Source organism: Chenopodium album, chromosome 17 (genome assembly GCF_948465745.1).
Source record: "Chenopodium album chromosome 17, dcCheAlbu1.1, whole genome shotgun sequence".
In the NCBI taxonomy this organism is placed as follows: Eukaryota; Viridiplantae; Streptophyta; class Magnoliopsida; order Caryophyllales; family Amaranthaceae; genus Chenopodium; species Chenopodium album.
The window spans coordinates 50,807,832-50,820,339 of record NC_137850.1 but is presented as its reverse complement, the minus strand read 5'-3'; the positions used below and the strand labels follow the sequence as shown (position 1 = coordinate 50,820,339).

General features: G+C 29.5%; 1 protein-coding gene across 1 annotated transcript; it reads right to left on the bottom strand.

Annotated features, from left to right (window-relative positions):
• Window positions 1–3,789: 3,789 nt before the first annotated feature.
• On the bottom strand, window positions 3,790–4,362 carry LOC145589279 (agamous-like MADS-box protein AGL62). Its single transcript, XM_081645805.1, has one exon. It carries the CDS (start codon window positions 4,360–4,362, stop codon window positions 3,790–3,792), a length of 573 nt encoding a protein of 190 aa, XP_081501931.1.
• Window positions 4,363–12,508: the final 8,146 nt, after the last annotated feature.

Below are 12,508 nucleotides of genomic sequence, written 5' to 3'. Positions count from 1 at the left end.
GACCCTCCTCAACTTATTGATACGCTTAAACGGAATTTGGTTGTACATTGGAGAACTACACATTCCAACACAAAAGCATAGCAAGAGTGAAAAAAGAGGCAAGAGTAAAGACTTTCTCTTGGGCATGCCAAGAGAAGAGAAGACTCAAAGAAAGTGAGAGTTGTCAGGCAATTAAGTCAAGGTCAATGTGTAACAGCTTTGTGGTGCAATAACTAAATGTAGGTACAACATCATATACATTACATGTATAAAGTAACCAGCAATCCCTGTTCAAGAATCCCTGAGTTTCTGACCTTCATATTAAATGCTCTATTTTCCCTCTTTTGCATCATAATACAATCAATGCAATTGCCTCATACTGTTGACAACATAAACTTTCTTCCAACTTGCATAATGCCAAAATGTCTTGGATTTCGATCGGTTCATTCAATTTTCAAAAATGTAAATAGGATTAATATTGGGTTATTCATGTTGGTATAATTGTAATTTGATACGTAGTAATAACATACGAAGTACAAAGTATCTCCTAACAATTTATTTCACGATTCAAAATCATTGCTTTTTATTATTCCATAGTGATTGAAGGTTTTTGCATGAGCAAATAAATGTTGTTCAATGGTAAGTTTGACTATATGGAAATACGAAAATAAAACAATCAAACTAGATGAAAAACGGAAGGTTAATTAAAATTCTCCAACAAGGGATTCTCCAAACAACTAGTTACATTGTACTTCTAAAATAAATATTGGAATTAAAATCCGTTGAGTGGTCCTGTAAATTAAATAGGACTCTCCAGCTTTAAATTCAATAGTAGCATATTCAAGTGCTTATGATAGTAGCATAATAGGGAACTTATTAGCTAGAAAAGTTCTTACTTCCTTACTATCTTTAATTCTTAGAATTCAGCTTGACCAACCAATAATACACATTTCAGAAACAATTAATCTAAGGCTGTTATACTAATGTATGAAGTATGAATTTAACATCTTGTAAAGTTATAAGGAAAGGAAAATTACACTATTTGATTCTTACACTAAAAAATAAATATAGTCAAGATAACCTCATCTCATAGATGAGCAAAATCATTCAATCTCATATTTCAATATTCCGAAAAATCCCATTATGTGGCGTGGAAAACCCAATATATATGATCATATAAGTGACAAGAATATCAAAAAATAACCTTGCGAAAAGCTCACCCACACAAAGAAATTAGCAAAATACAGGAATTGAAGAAAGAATAGAGATCTAAAGAATGATGATCATCACATATAAAACTTTAAAGAAATAATTAGCAAAAGGAATTGAAGAAAGAATAGGGATCTAAAGAATGATGATCATCATACATAAAACTTTCAGCTTCATATATAGAAAATTAGCAACACCCACAAAAAAAAAAGTGAGAAAAAAACAATAGACTACTTCACTACTTAAGCTAACTATTCAAAAAAAATACAACTAATTAAGTTAAAAGCCTCAAAACATTTCTACACGATGAAATAAAAATGAATAACACTCATATTAAACAATATAATAAGCCTTATTACATGCCCTAAAATCATATCTTAAATTACCTATTATGCAATGGATTTGAGCCCGTTGGAACAAGCCGTTTATCATCCAAACCCGTAACATTTCCAACAAAATCACCATCTATTACAACATCATCTTCCTTAGACTCCGTATTGGACTTGAACTTCATTTCGGAACGATGATCAACACTAATTTCACTAGAAAAAATAATGGAACGAGCCGCCGACACAAGAACACCCGTATCATGAGTAAGAAGCAAGAGTAGAACAAGAAGCAATAACAAACCTACCCTCATCTTCCTTGCTCAACTCGTACTCGTTATTGATTATATGTTTTGTTGTTGGAAATATGTAACAATCACGAAAACGAAAGATAAGCAAGAGAAAAATGATTAAGTCAAGCCATAAGAGGTTAAAGGCCGTATATATGGGTTTAGGTCATAAGGTTGAGTTTAAAGGGCGGGACCATTTATTTATAAATAAATAGTTTGAAAGGTGACCTTAGAGAAAATGAAAGAGGGACAAAGGGAATGCTCTTGAGTGCAAATTTGAGACTTTTAAAGAATTTTTATTTATATATTTTTTTGATAAAAATAATTGTATACAAATATGAAAATATAGGAAGATGATCAATTTTATATATGTCTCCTCGGATGAATAATGTACTGTTGAAGTAGTAGAAATGATCAATCAACATCTTTTACTGTATACACCAAACTATCATTTATTGCCTTTTAATAAATTCTTCTACCCTTTTGTTTATGCATTTTTTTCTTTTTTTGGGATTTAAGAGTTTAACATATTATCATGCTAAATGTGATTCAATTGGACAAAAAGTAGCTGTATATATACGTGTGTAGATTATTAGTTTACCCTGTTGCAGACTCTTTCAAGGACAAATTCATTTACTCATAGTGTTGTTTATGGGGAGTGATCATGTCAATTCTTAGCTTAATTTAATTTCCTTAATTAGATTGTGAGCTATTAAGGCGGTTGCGAAATAAAAATTAGTCGAGGTGTTAAAAGTAGATTACAATAGTGCTATTTTCTCAATAAGTCATACATTCTAAATTTAATATTACCAAAGAAAATTTAATCTAACTCATAATATAACGAGAGAAAAGCGTACTTTTTCTATTTTAACTTTTAATTATATCGCCTTTAATACATTATATGATAGTATTAATGTATTATACACATTGTATGAATAAGTATTTTAAAACAAAATTTTCATGATATTTTTTCAAATTACTTGAGCAATTAATTCATTATAAGGCCCTGTTCACTTCACCTTATTTTTGCTGAACTGAAATTATTTTTAATGAAACAAAATTATATTTGCTGAATTTAAATTATTTTTACTGAACTTAAATTAATTTTACTAAACTTAAATTATTTTTGCTGAACTGAACTTATTTTTACTGAACTGGAATTAATTTTACTGAACTGAACTTAACTTATTTTTACTAAATTGAAATTATTTTTACTTAATATCATTTTTTTAAAATGAAGTGAACAGGGCCTAATTCGTACAAATTGTCAATGAACTCCACAGTCCACACGTAAAGCCATGAATAGCATACAAGTACATCCTGGGTTTGATTCCAAGGTGAAGTACTACTGTATTTGATATGGTGAAGTGCCTTATCATGCAAATCAAAGGTCATATTTTCACTTTTAAAAATGTTTACAATGCTATGGATCTTGTGGGCCTTAATTAGGGAATGGACTTACTGGATTTGGGCTTAGAATACAAAAGTCCAAAGTACAAAATTAACTTCTTACCTTGATTTTACTTAGTAGATAGTCAAATATTAATAACATTAAACAAAAACTTCTAAATTAAAGTTTAGAATTTCATCTCAAATAAATCAATCAATGATGTGGGGAATAGCTTGAGTGGTTAGAGATTCCCTGATTCTAAGAAATATTGGAATCCATTCTCATCACACATTTCTAAAAATATCACATATAGAAGTAATTAAAATAAAATATCACTCATTACTAAAAAATATCACATATATGAGTTTCTAAACACCAAAAAAATAAAAATAAAATATCAATATCAATCAATAAATCACATATAGAAGTAATTAATTATTACGGAGTACATTACAAAATCCCAAAATTTTCGAAGGTCTGTAAAATCACAACTTTGAACATGCTATTAATCAATCACATATGAAAACGAAAAGAAAATAAAATCAAACTAAAAATACGCTTATGTAACGAAATTGAATCGCGAATTTTTTACAAACTACTCATCAGCTCCATTGCTCTTTGGAATGTATGCCTCGTTAAGATCTAAACCAGACTTTGGAGTATTTGCCGAAGAACCAACATTATTATTGTTACTCCAACGATTACCAATTTTAGATGCAACATTATTCCTTAATTCAATCAAAGAATTCATAAATTTCTCAAGTTCTTCCAACCCTAACCCTTCAACAGGCTTTTGCCACCAACACAAATCTTGCTCGTCACTACTACACGTTGCACCGTGCGACAACTTCTCTTTGCCTACATCCTCGTTTGTAACACTTGACGAGTCTAACGACAACGACAAAGGCGACGACGTTGAACTATTAATGTACCTATTGATGACTTCATCAGCACTTGGATGGCCAAAAGAAAAGACTTTACCCGCTTCAGAGAATGTAAGGACCGCGATTTCTGCGTTACATAAGGTGCATAATTCACTAGCCTTTTTGAAAACACCCTTCCTTCGTTTCGAGAACGCAACTTGTTTCCTTGCTTTGTTTTCTATTTTTGCAATTGCGATTTTTCTTTTGCCTTGTGGTTTTGATCTCACTTGATTTTCTTCCGCCATTGACATAGTTTTGCTAATAAAATTAATAACAAACAATTAATACAAGTGTTGAATAAAATTAAAAAAAACGTAGCATAAGCTTGTATTTATAAGATTTGTGTGCTTAGAGAACAAGCTAAGACTCCCGTTTAACGCGGTAAATAAATTAGGAAATATAAGATTTAGTATATAACAGAATAGGTTATGATATATTATGTCATAAATATCTCATAAATATATTTCATAAAGGAAAGTTTAATTAAATTAGGGCAATGGGTTTTCCAAGTCACGCAATATTATTGTTTCCAATTATATTAATAATACTGTTAATAGAACAATAATCTTTCTTAATTTATACTGAATACTCAGTAGTGCTGACGTGGATTGCCTGCTAGCTGGTATATCTTTCTGGTCATATCCGATTCATATGAACAACATAATAAGATTAAAAACACGTTCATTGTTATAAGTTGCTACATAGGATAATCAGTTGCGACTTGCAACTCGACAATTTATAGCATAATTGATGCAAAATCATAAAGTGTTGCATTAGTTATATCCCTCGAGAAGAGAGCTAACATACCCACACGTATGTAATTCGTCTAGCTTATCATTCCAAAAGTTAATAAAATATGTAAAATATCTTTTTTTGGAGAGGAATCATAATTCATTTCATAAAGGAAAAGGTTAATTAAATCAGGGCAATGATTTTTCCAAGTCACGCATTATGATTGTTGCCAATTATATTTGTAATATTGTTACTAGAACAATATTTTTCCTCAATTTATAATGAATAATGTTGTTTCAATGAATACTACAAGAAGGGGGGTTGAATTGTAGTATGAGAGTTTAACCAAACTTTTTGCGGAATTAAAATTAAGTTAGCTAAAGGAACTGAGAGATTAACTGAAGGAACTAAAGAATGCAAGAGAGATTTTACGTGGAAAACTCCTTGGCCCTAACAAGGAGAAAAACCACGACCACTTGGGATTTTGGAAAAAGAACCTTCACTAGAATAGGGCAATAAATCCTATTACAAACTAAAGACTCTTACTTCAAGTTCCTCAACAAACTTGAAGTCCCGAGGAACAAGTTACCCAACTTGTTACTCTTCTCTTCTCTTTCTCTCTTCTCACTTCTCTCTTCTCTTTCTCTTCTCTTTCTCACTTCTCTCTTCTGTTTCTCTTCTCTTTCTCACTTCTCTTTCTCACAATACAGAAGTTCACTCAAACTTCCCCATTCCCCAAATTACAACTCGAAAGAAAAACAAACTCTAGTATAAGAACATTAAGAACACTCTAATCAACTTATGTGGAATTGGACGCTTGACTCAATTAAAAGCTTGAAAACTTATGTGAGCAAGGACGAGTTTTTTCCAACAGAAATTATGAACTATTTATAGAGCAATAAACGCTTTGGAATACTTCATTGTGCAACAAACCCATTACGCCACTACTCATGCCCACTAAGAAGATCATGTCCTTAATTTAAGGAACCATGAACTCCTCAATTTTGCAGAACCACGACTTGAAGAAGAACGTGGGAGAGTAGGCCGCAAGTTTTGGAAAACATGGAAGATTTTAGTTTGTTAAAAATATTTTCCGAAAATCAGAAAAAGAAAATAAAATCATATTTTCCGAAAATCAGAAAAGGATAAAATAAAATCTTTTTGTTTGAAAAGATAATCGTTAGAGAATAACAACTTTCCTAAAAATTAGCTAGCACAATATTATCTTTTTAGACCAATTCCACACAGTAAATTCGAATGTAACTAACTTTCTTATACTTACATAAATCCTAAAATATGTAAAATATTTAGTCTTCATGTTTCTCTGATGAAGCTTCTACTCCGAGGCTTCTGTTCCTTGGAAGGAACTTCTCTTCTCTGGTGATGCTTCTTCTCTGAAGCTTCTGTTCCCTGAGAGAACCTTCTCTTCTCAAGTCTTCATTTCTGAAGCGCCAGTTCCTGTGAGGGAACTCTTCTTTTTGGATAACTTTGTTTCTGGCTTTCCTGTTCCTCATGGTATCTTTGCTCGACACGTAATTCTCCTAGTCTTTGCACTGATCACACACTCAAACAATCAAGCCTTTATTAGTATGTAAGTAAGTAAGGTTGTGTCATCATCAAAATCATTAAATCCAACAAATAATACTCGTACTTAGTAAAGCATAGTGTTGACGTGGATCACATATCTTTTCAACAATCTTTTGTGAATGTTGTAAATTTATTTTTTAATTTTTTTTAAAAGGCGAATTTTGTAAATTTGAGGAGTGCGTTATTGGCAAATGTAATTACAGTACAAATATACTAACTAGATAACTTTATGGTAGTAACTAATTTACGGAGTATATGAGTAATAAATTAATGTATAAAGCAAACTGTGAATATGTCATAGCTCAGAGTAAGAAATAGCTCATTTGGTTAGAGATATCCATGAGATCGATTTTGTCCTAGAAATAATTGACGTTTACGAAGAGCAAACAACTGGGGTCATAACCAATTTACGGAGTATATGAGTAATGTATAAAGCATACTATGAATATGTCATAGGGTAAAGAATAGCATTTGGTTAGAGCTATCCATGAGATTGATTCTGTCCCAGAAATTGACGTTTACGGAGTGCAAACAACTTTTCTAGCATACATATACTGATAAACTACTGGTATCACACTAGTTGCATAATGTATGTTGCATCATACACTAGAGCAATGTATCATTTTGAAAAGAAAAAAAAAAAAACTCTTTGAAGGCCGTGCTAACCACACAAGTTTGACTTCAAGCTTGGTCAGATATAAGAGTTGCTTTTCCTAAGAACATCAGCATAATCAATCAACAAAATATATACATACGTAGCAATACTCAATTGTTCAACAAAACGCAGCGAGCCATAAAAAAACCATGGAATATATGTTTACTTACGGAATCGGCAACAGTTTAATTTCCACTTCTTTGAGCAGCATTCCTAGCCTGATGAATCATCGCAACATAATTAGTGACATTCGGAAACAAGTTAAAGAAAAGTAATTAATTGTCACTTACAAAGCAAATAGTTAAAGAAAGAAGATTTTAGAATATAGACATACAACAAGGCAGTGAAAGCAATGAGAGCACCACCAGCACTAGCCCTGGCCATCCAAAAAAAATGATGTACACATATGAAGTATTTTTAAGTACATACCTCAGCTCCATTTCTTTTAAATTGCAACAAATGATTTTTTAATGTCTCACAAACATGCATAAAAAATAATACTGTAAGATAATACAAAGTTACGTATTAAAATATGAACACGTAAATCGAGATATTTTTTAATAAGCAAAACGAGACATTTACGATATTTTTTTGACAAATTTGAGCTCAAATTAATCTTAGGGACCAAAATAGCCCCTAAAATCTTTTACGAAACATTTTTCAACGTGCAAATCGATAAAAAATATTAATAAATGGAGAGAGGATCCCACTAACGGAATTTATTAACAGGCAAGGTTACCATATGGAAGCAAAAATGTATTTGGAGTAACAGTGTGGAAAGTGATATATGTTTATTTGGAAATTGGAAGTTGAAAGTTGGGCCTTTTGCTAAGGAAGTTGGATCCATTAAATTTTGGAAATTTGGGCCGTTCACGGTCCATCAAGTCCAGTGTGTTCCTTTCAGCGTTACTGTTACTCTAGCCTTCAAACCGGATATCCGATGATCCGATCCACTCTCTATTTTGTTGAATCTTTTAATCTAGTACTCTATGTGTTTTTAAATAATCGATATCATTAAACTTGACACACATACCAAATTACCAATACATTAATTTAACCTACATATATTTAATTAAATATTAGTAAAAGAAAAATAATTTGACATTATGAAACTTTATATTAATAATTTGACATTATGAAACTTTATATTAATACCCCTTTAACAATATATTTCATGATAGCATTTGTTTTTATGCATTACTAATAACCGATGGTCAAATTTATAGTGAAAACAAAAATTAAACATGCTACGAAGTAATTATTTAAAGACGGAGAGAGTAGCTAAAAATAAAAAATGATTCTTAGAGCGAGCTAGTAACACACCTACATCTACATTTAATTGAAAACCTTCACATTTGTACTAGGTAGTATCAATTAATTTATTTTTTACAAATTGAATTAAGTTTTAAAATATTAGATGATTGTCCTTGAAACCTAATTAGCAAAATTAATATTGCCGAACCCTTTTTTTTTAGGTTTTTTTAGAAATAGATGCATGAATGTCAATGTTTAAGTGTAACCAAAATTTAGAAATATTCTGAGAATGATAATAAACAGAAAACGTCAGCTAAGAGACGGAGAAGTATTCTTATCATTGTAAACTAGTGGAAGATAAAGCTAAGTGGGTTTTAGCTGTCATGATTTAGACATGATTCTGGTGGGTATAAATGTATAATCATAATCTTGCTTAATTTAACTATCTCAAAAGCTTACATTAAAAAAATAAAATAAAACTTCAACCACAATTATAACTAATCAATTAATCATATGTTTATATCATATTCTATTTAGAAATTTGATTTACAAATAATTTCAAATCCTCCCTACAAAGGTTGAACTTAAACCAATTAAACTTTTTTTTTTTTTTTTTTTTTTTTTTTTTTTTTTTTTTTTTTTAGAATATTCCATCTTTTTTGATAGAATTTTTGGCAGCCAAAATACAGGTAATTACAATTAGACTGACATTTGTCAAGGGTCAACTTGTCAACTGTAAGCTTAGTCTAAAATGAAAATTTTGTCAAACTTTATTTTGATGATTATTTTAAAAAATATTTCATATTAGTAAGTTATACGAAGTATACCCTTATCTTTCGTGGAATATGTCAAAATGTATTGATATATGATGTACTTCAATAAAAGAAAATGTATTGATATACATTGTATATGTTATCTTATGGTGATCTTCATCAATTAAATTATAAGACTTTTCCATAACCAATTTTCTACGACAGGGAATAAGATATACTTAGCATATACGGAGTACTTTATAAAATTTAGTATTTCAACAATCACCGTCGAATTTTGAATATATAGGATAAATATGTCTTACAATAAGTAGATAGTATACTTACTTTGATTCACGAAATATATTGTTGATATGTAAAACTACTTCATCGAACATAACAATCTTATAAAACATAAAGCTAGAATCTAGATAATGCATGTTACACTTAATATATTAGAAAGCACAAAATAATAATAAATACAAAATAAAAACACTAGCTTGATAAATAAATAAATAAATTAGAAAGCAATGATTTCATTATTCACAATGTTAATTATGAGAAAAAAAAGGGTTGGAAATGTAATTTAGAAGGAATAAATTCTACAAATTTCACATAGGAAGTTTAATAAAGAGAATTTTCAATACTAACCCTCTAATTTTGCATATCACATTTGTTAGCAAGCTAGTAAAAAAAATATTGTAGTTTCTCAATGGTAACCCTTCATTTTGTTTGATCTCTAATGAACATGGGTTTTATGGCATTAATAACGATGATATTAAGGTTTATTAAATAGTTTAACTAACTGTAGCCAACTTTGGAAAGGGCAGAGTTAATATAATCTTAATTATAAAGTAGCAACTAATTAATTTTATTATGAAGCTCTATTTTCTCTTCACTCAAGCTTGGTAATCTGCTTCAGTTTGATGTTATTTTACCCCTTAGCTAGATTGACTGAACATTGATCATGTTTCACGTGTATGCTAATATATTTTCAAAAAAAAAAAATATGTACTACGTATTACAATATGGAGTTTACTATCAATAGAAGTATTAATTAATACAAAATTTCAGATCACTTTTAAGTTTTAACAATTAAAAAAAAAAGAAAAAAGAAATAAGAAATTAAAAATATTACATGATTTACATCTAATCTGATCCAAACTTTTTGTTTTGATTCAAATAAAGACAAGTGATGTAGTATATAAGTTCCTAATAGCATGAACATAACATAGCTTAACCACACCCTTAGTTACCGGGCTATTGTCTGTTTAATAGAATATTAGAATCCTTAATAGTAGATTATTTGGCCAAAGCTGTATCAAACATTAAAATTTTAAAATAAGAAAAACAAAACAAAATTAATAGTACATGATCACAATTTATATTTTGTTGGCAATGCTCTGACCAGTTGCAATTCGACAAATTCCTCGTTGTCACACCAACTTCATACCTGTGTTTAGCCCCACTAACGACAATCCCCTAAAAATGGAATGAGATTGATATAGCTTAAAGATTCCTCACTAAGTCTTGCCTCAAATAGTATATTTATTATCAAGTATTTAGGCACATAGGAGGTGATTTTTATTATAAATAAAAATAACAGAATCAGGATAAAACAATTGAAACAAATCACAAATAGGAAAGCATTGTGGAGAAAGTAAACAAAAAAGAAGCTCGTCTTGATTCCGATCCATCTTAATATACCAACACGTGTTATGCAAGCGTTAATACATAATGTAGGTCTGTCAAACCATGTAACATATCACATACGTACTCAAATATTTCGATTGCATGCAATTGATATAAAACATCAATAATAATGACTCTAATGATCACATGAATGCACAAGATACCAAATTGTTTATCAAAGTGTTTTCTATTTCATTAAGGGACTATTTATTCAAAGTCTAGGTTTTCTACAACAAGACATAATTTGTTTTTATTCCAACATAATAAGATAGGAATTAATAGGATTTAGGCCGTGTTCACTTCACCTTATTTTTGCTAAATTGAAATTAATTTTACAGAACTTAATTAAATTATTTTAGCTGAACTGAAATTAATTTTGCTAAACTAAAACTATTTTTTTACTGATTCTCTATTATATTTCTTCATTAGAGTTACTGATTTTTATTGAATTGAAATTATTTTTATTGAACTGAACTTATTTTTACTGAACTGAACTTATTTTTACTAAATTGAAAATATTTTTACTAAATTCAAATCATTTTTACTTAACATTGTTTTTTAAGGTGAAGTGAACACAGCGACCAAGGCTTATTAGAATATTTTTGCCCTAATAAAGCGCTAATATGTGCATATAATGAGAAACCTAATATGAAGCCATATTAACGAGCCCACGATATAATGCTACCAATATGTGCTTAATTAATTTAGGCCCTATTCAATTCACCTTAAAAAAATAATATTAAGTAAAAACAATTTCAGTTCAGTAAAATTAATTTCAGTTCAGTAAAAATAATTTTAGTTCAGTAAAAATAAGTCCAGTTTAGTAAAATTCAGTTTTCTTAATGAAGAATTATAATAGAAAATCAGTAAAAATAATTTCAGTTCAGCAAAAATAATTTCAGTTCAGCAAAATTAATTTAAGTTTAGTAAAAATAATTTAAGTTCAGTAAATATAATTTTGTTTCAGTAAAAATAATTTAAGTTCAACAAAAATAAGGTGAAGTGAACGGGGCCTAAGTGTGAAGTATAAAAATAATAGACGTATTTCTAGAATTTTCGAAAAAGTAAAATGGTCAATATGAATGAGATCGTCATCATATATGAAACATTTGATTTATTTCCAAATATTATAATGTCGTACTGCTAAAATCTTCTTTAACCTATTTCTTACCAATTTTAACTTTTCATAAATTATTATTACCAGACTGATGACTCCTATAAAAACCCATCAAACAAAATGAGATTCACATCTTTCATCAATAGTTTTAAGTTTTTCTTCCTTCTTTCTTTCTTTCTTTCTTTCACCCACAAGTTCCTTTCATTTTTTTTTTGGTAAAAAAAAAAAAAGAAAAAAAAAACCCAATTTTACTCCATTTTTGAGAAAAAGCACACACTTCATTTTATGTTGTATTTGGAAGTACTTCTTCACATTATTATAATTACTAGGTTAAGTTTAAAAGTGGGTCCAAAAATCAAAAACTAGATAATAATTAGTTAGAAGATGACAGAGGTGTTTAATTGATTGGTGGCAAAATACAAAAAATTGAAAATTTGCTGGCATCCCTTATTTTTTAGCGTACGTGCGCACTGGCCACCACTCCCACCCTCTCCATCCACAGCTCATATTTTTCTCCTCACCCACGCTTTCTTTCTCTTTTTTTTTTTTTTTTTTTTAAATAATAATTTAACATTTTATATTTCCTTAATTATTATTTGTTCTCT

What these genes read in the sequence shown, in the direction of transcription:
- LOC145589279 (XM_081645805.1), bottom strand. Translation starts at nt 4,362, where the DNA reads ATGGCGGAAGAAAATCAAGTGAGATCAAAACCACAAGGCAAAAGAAAA.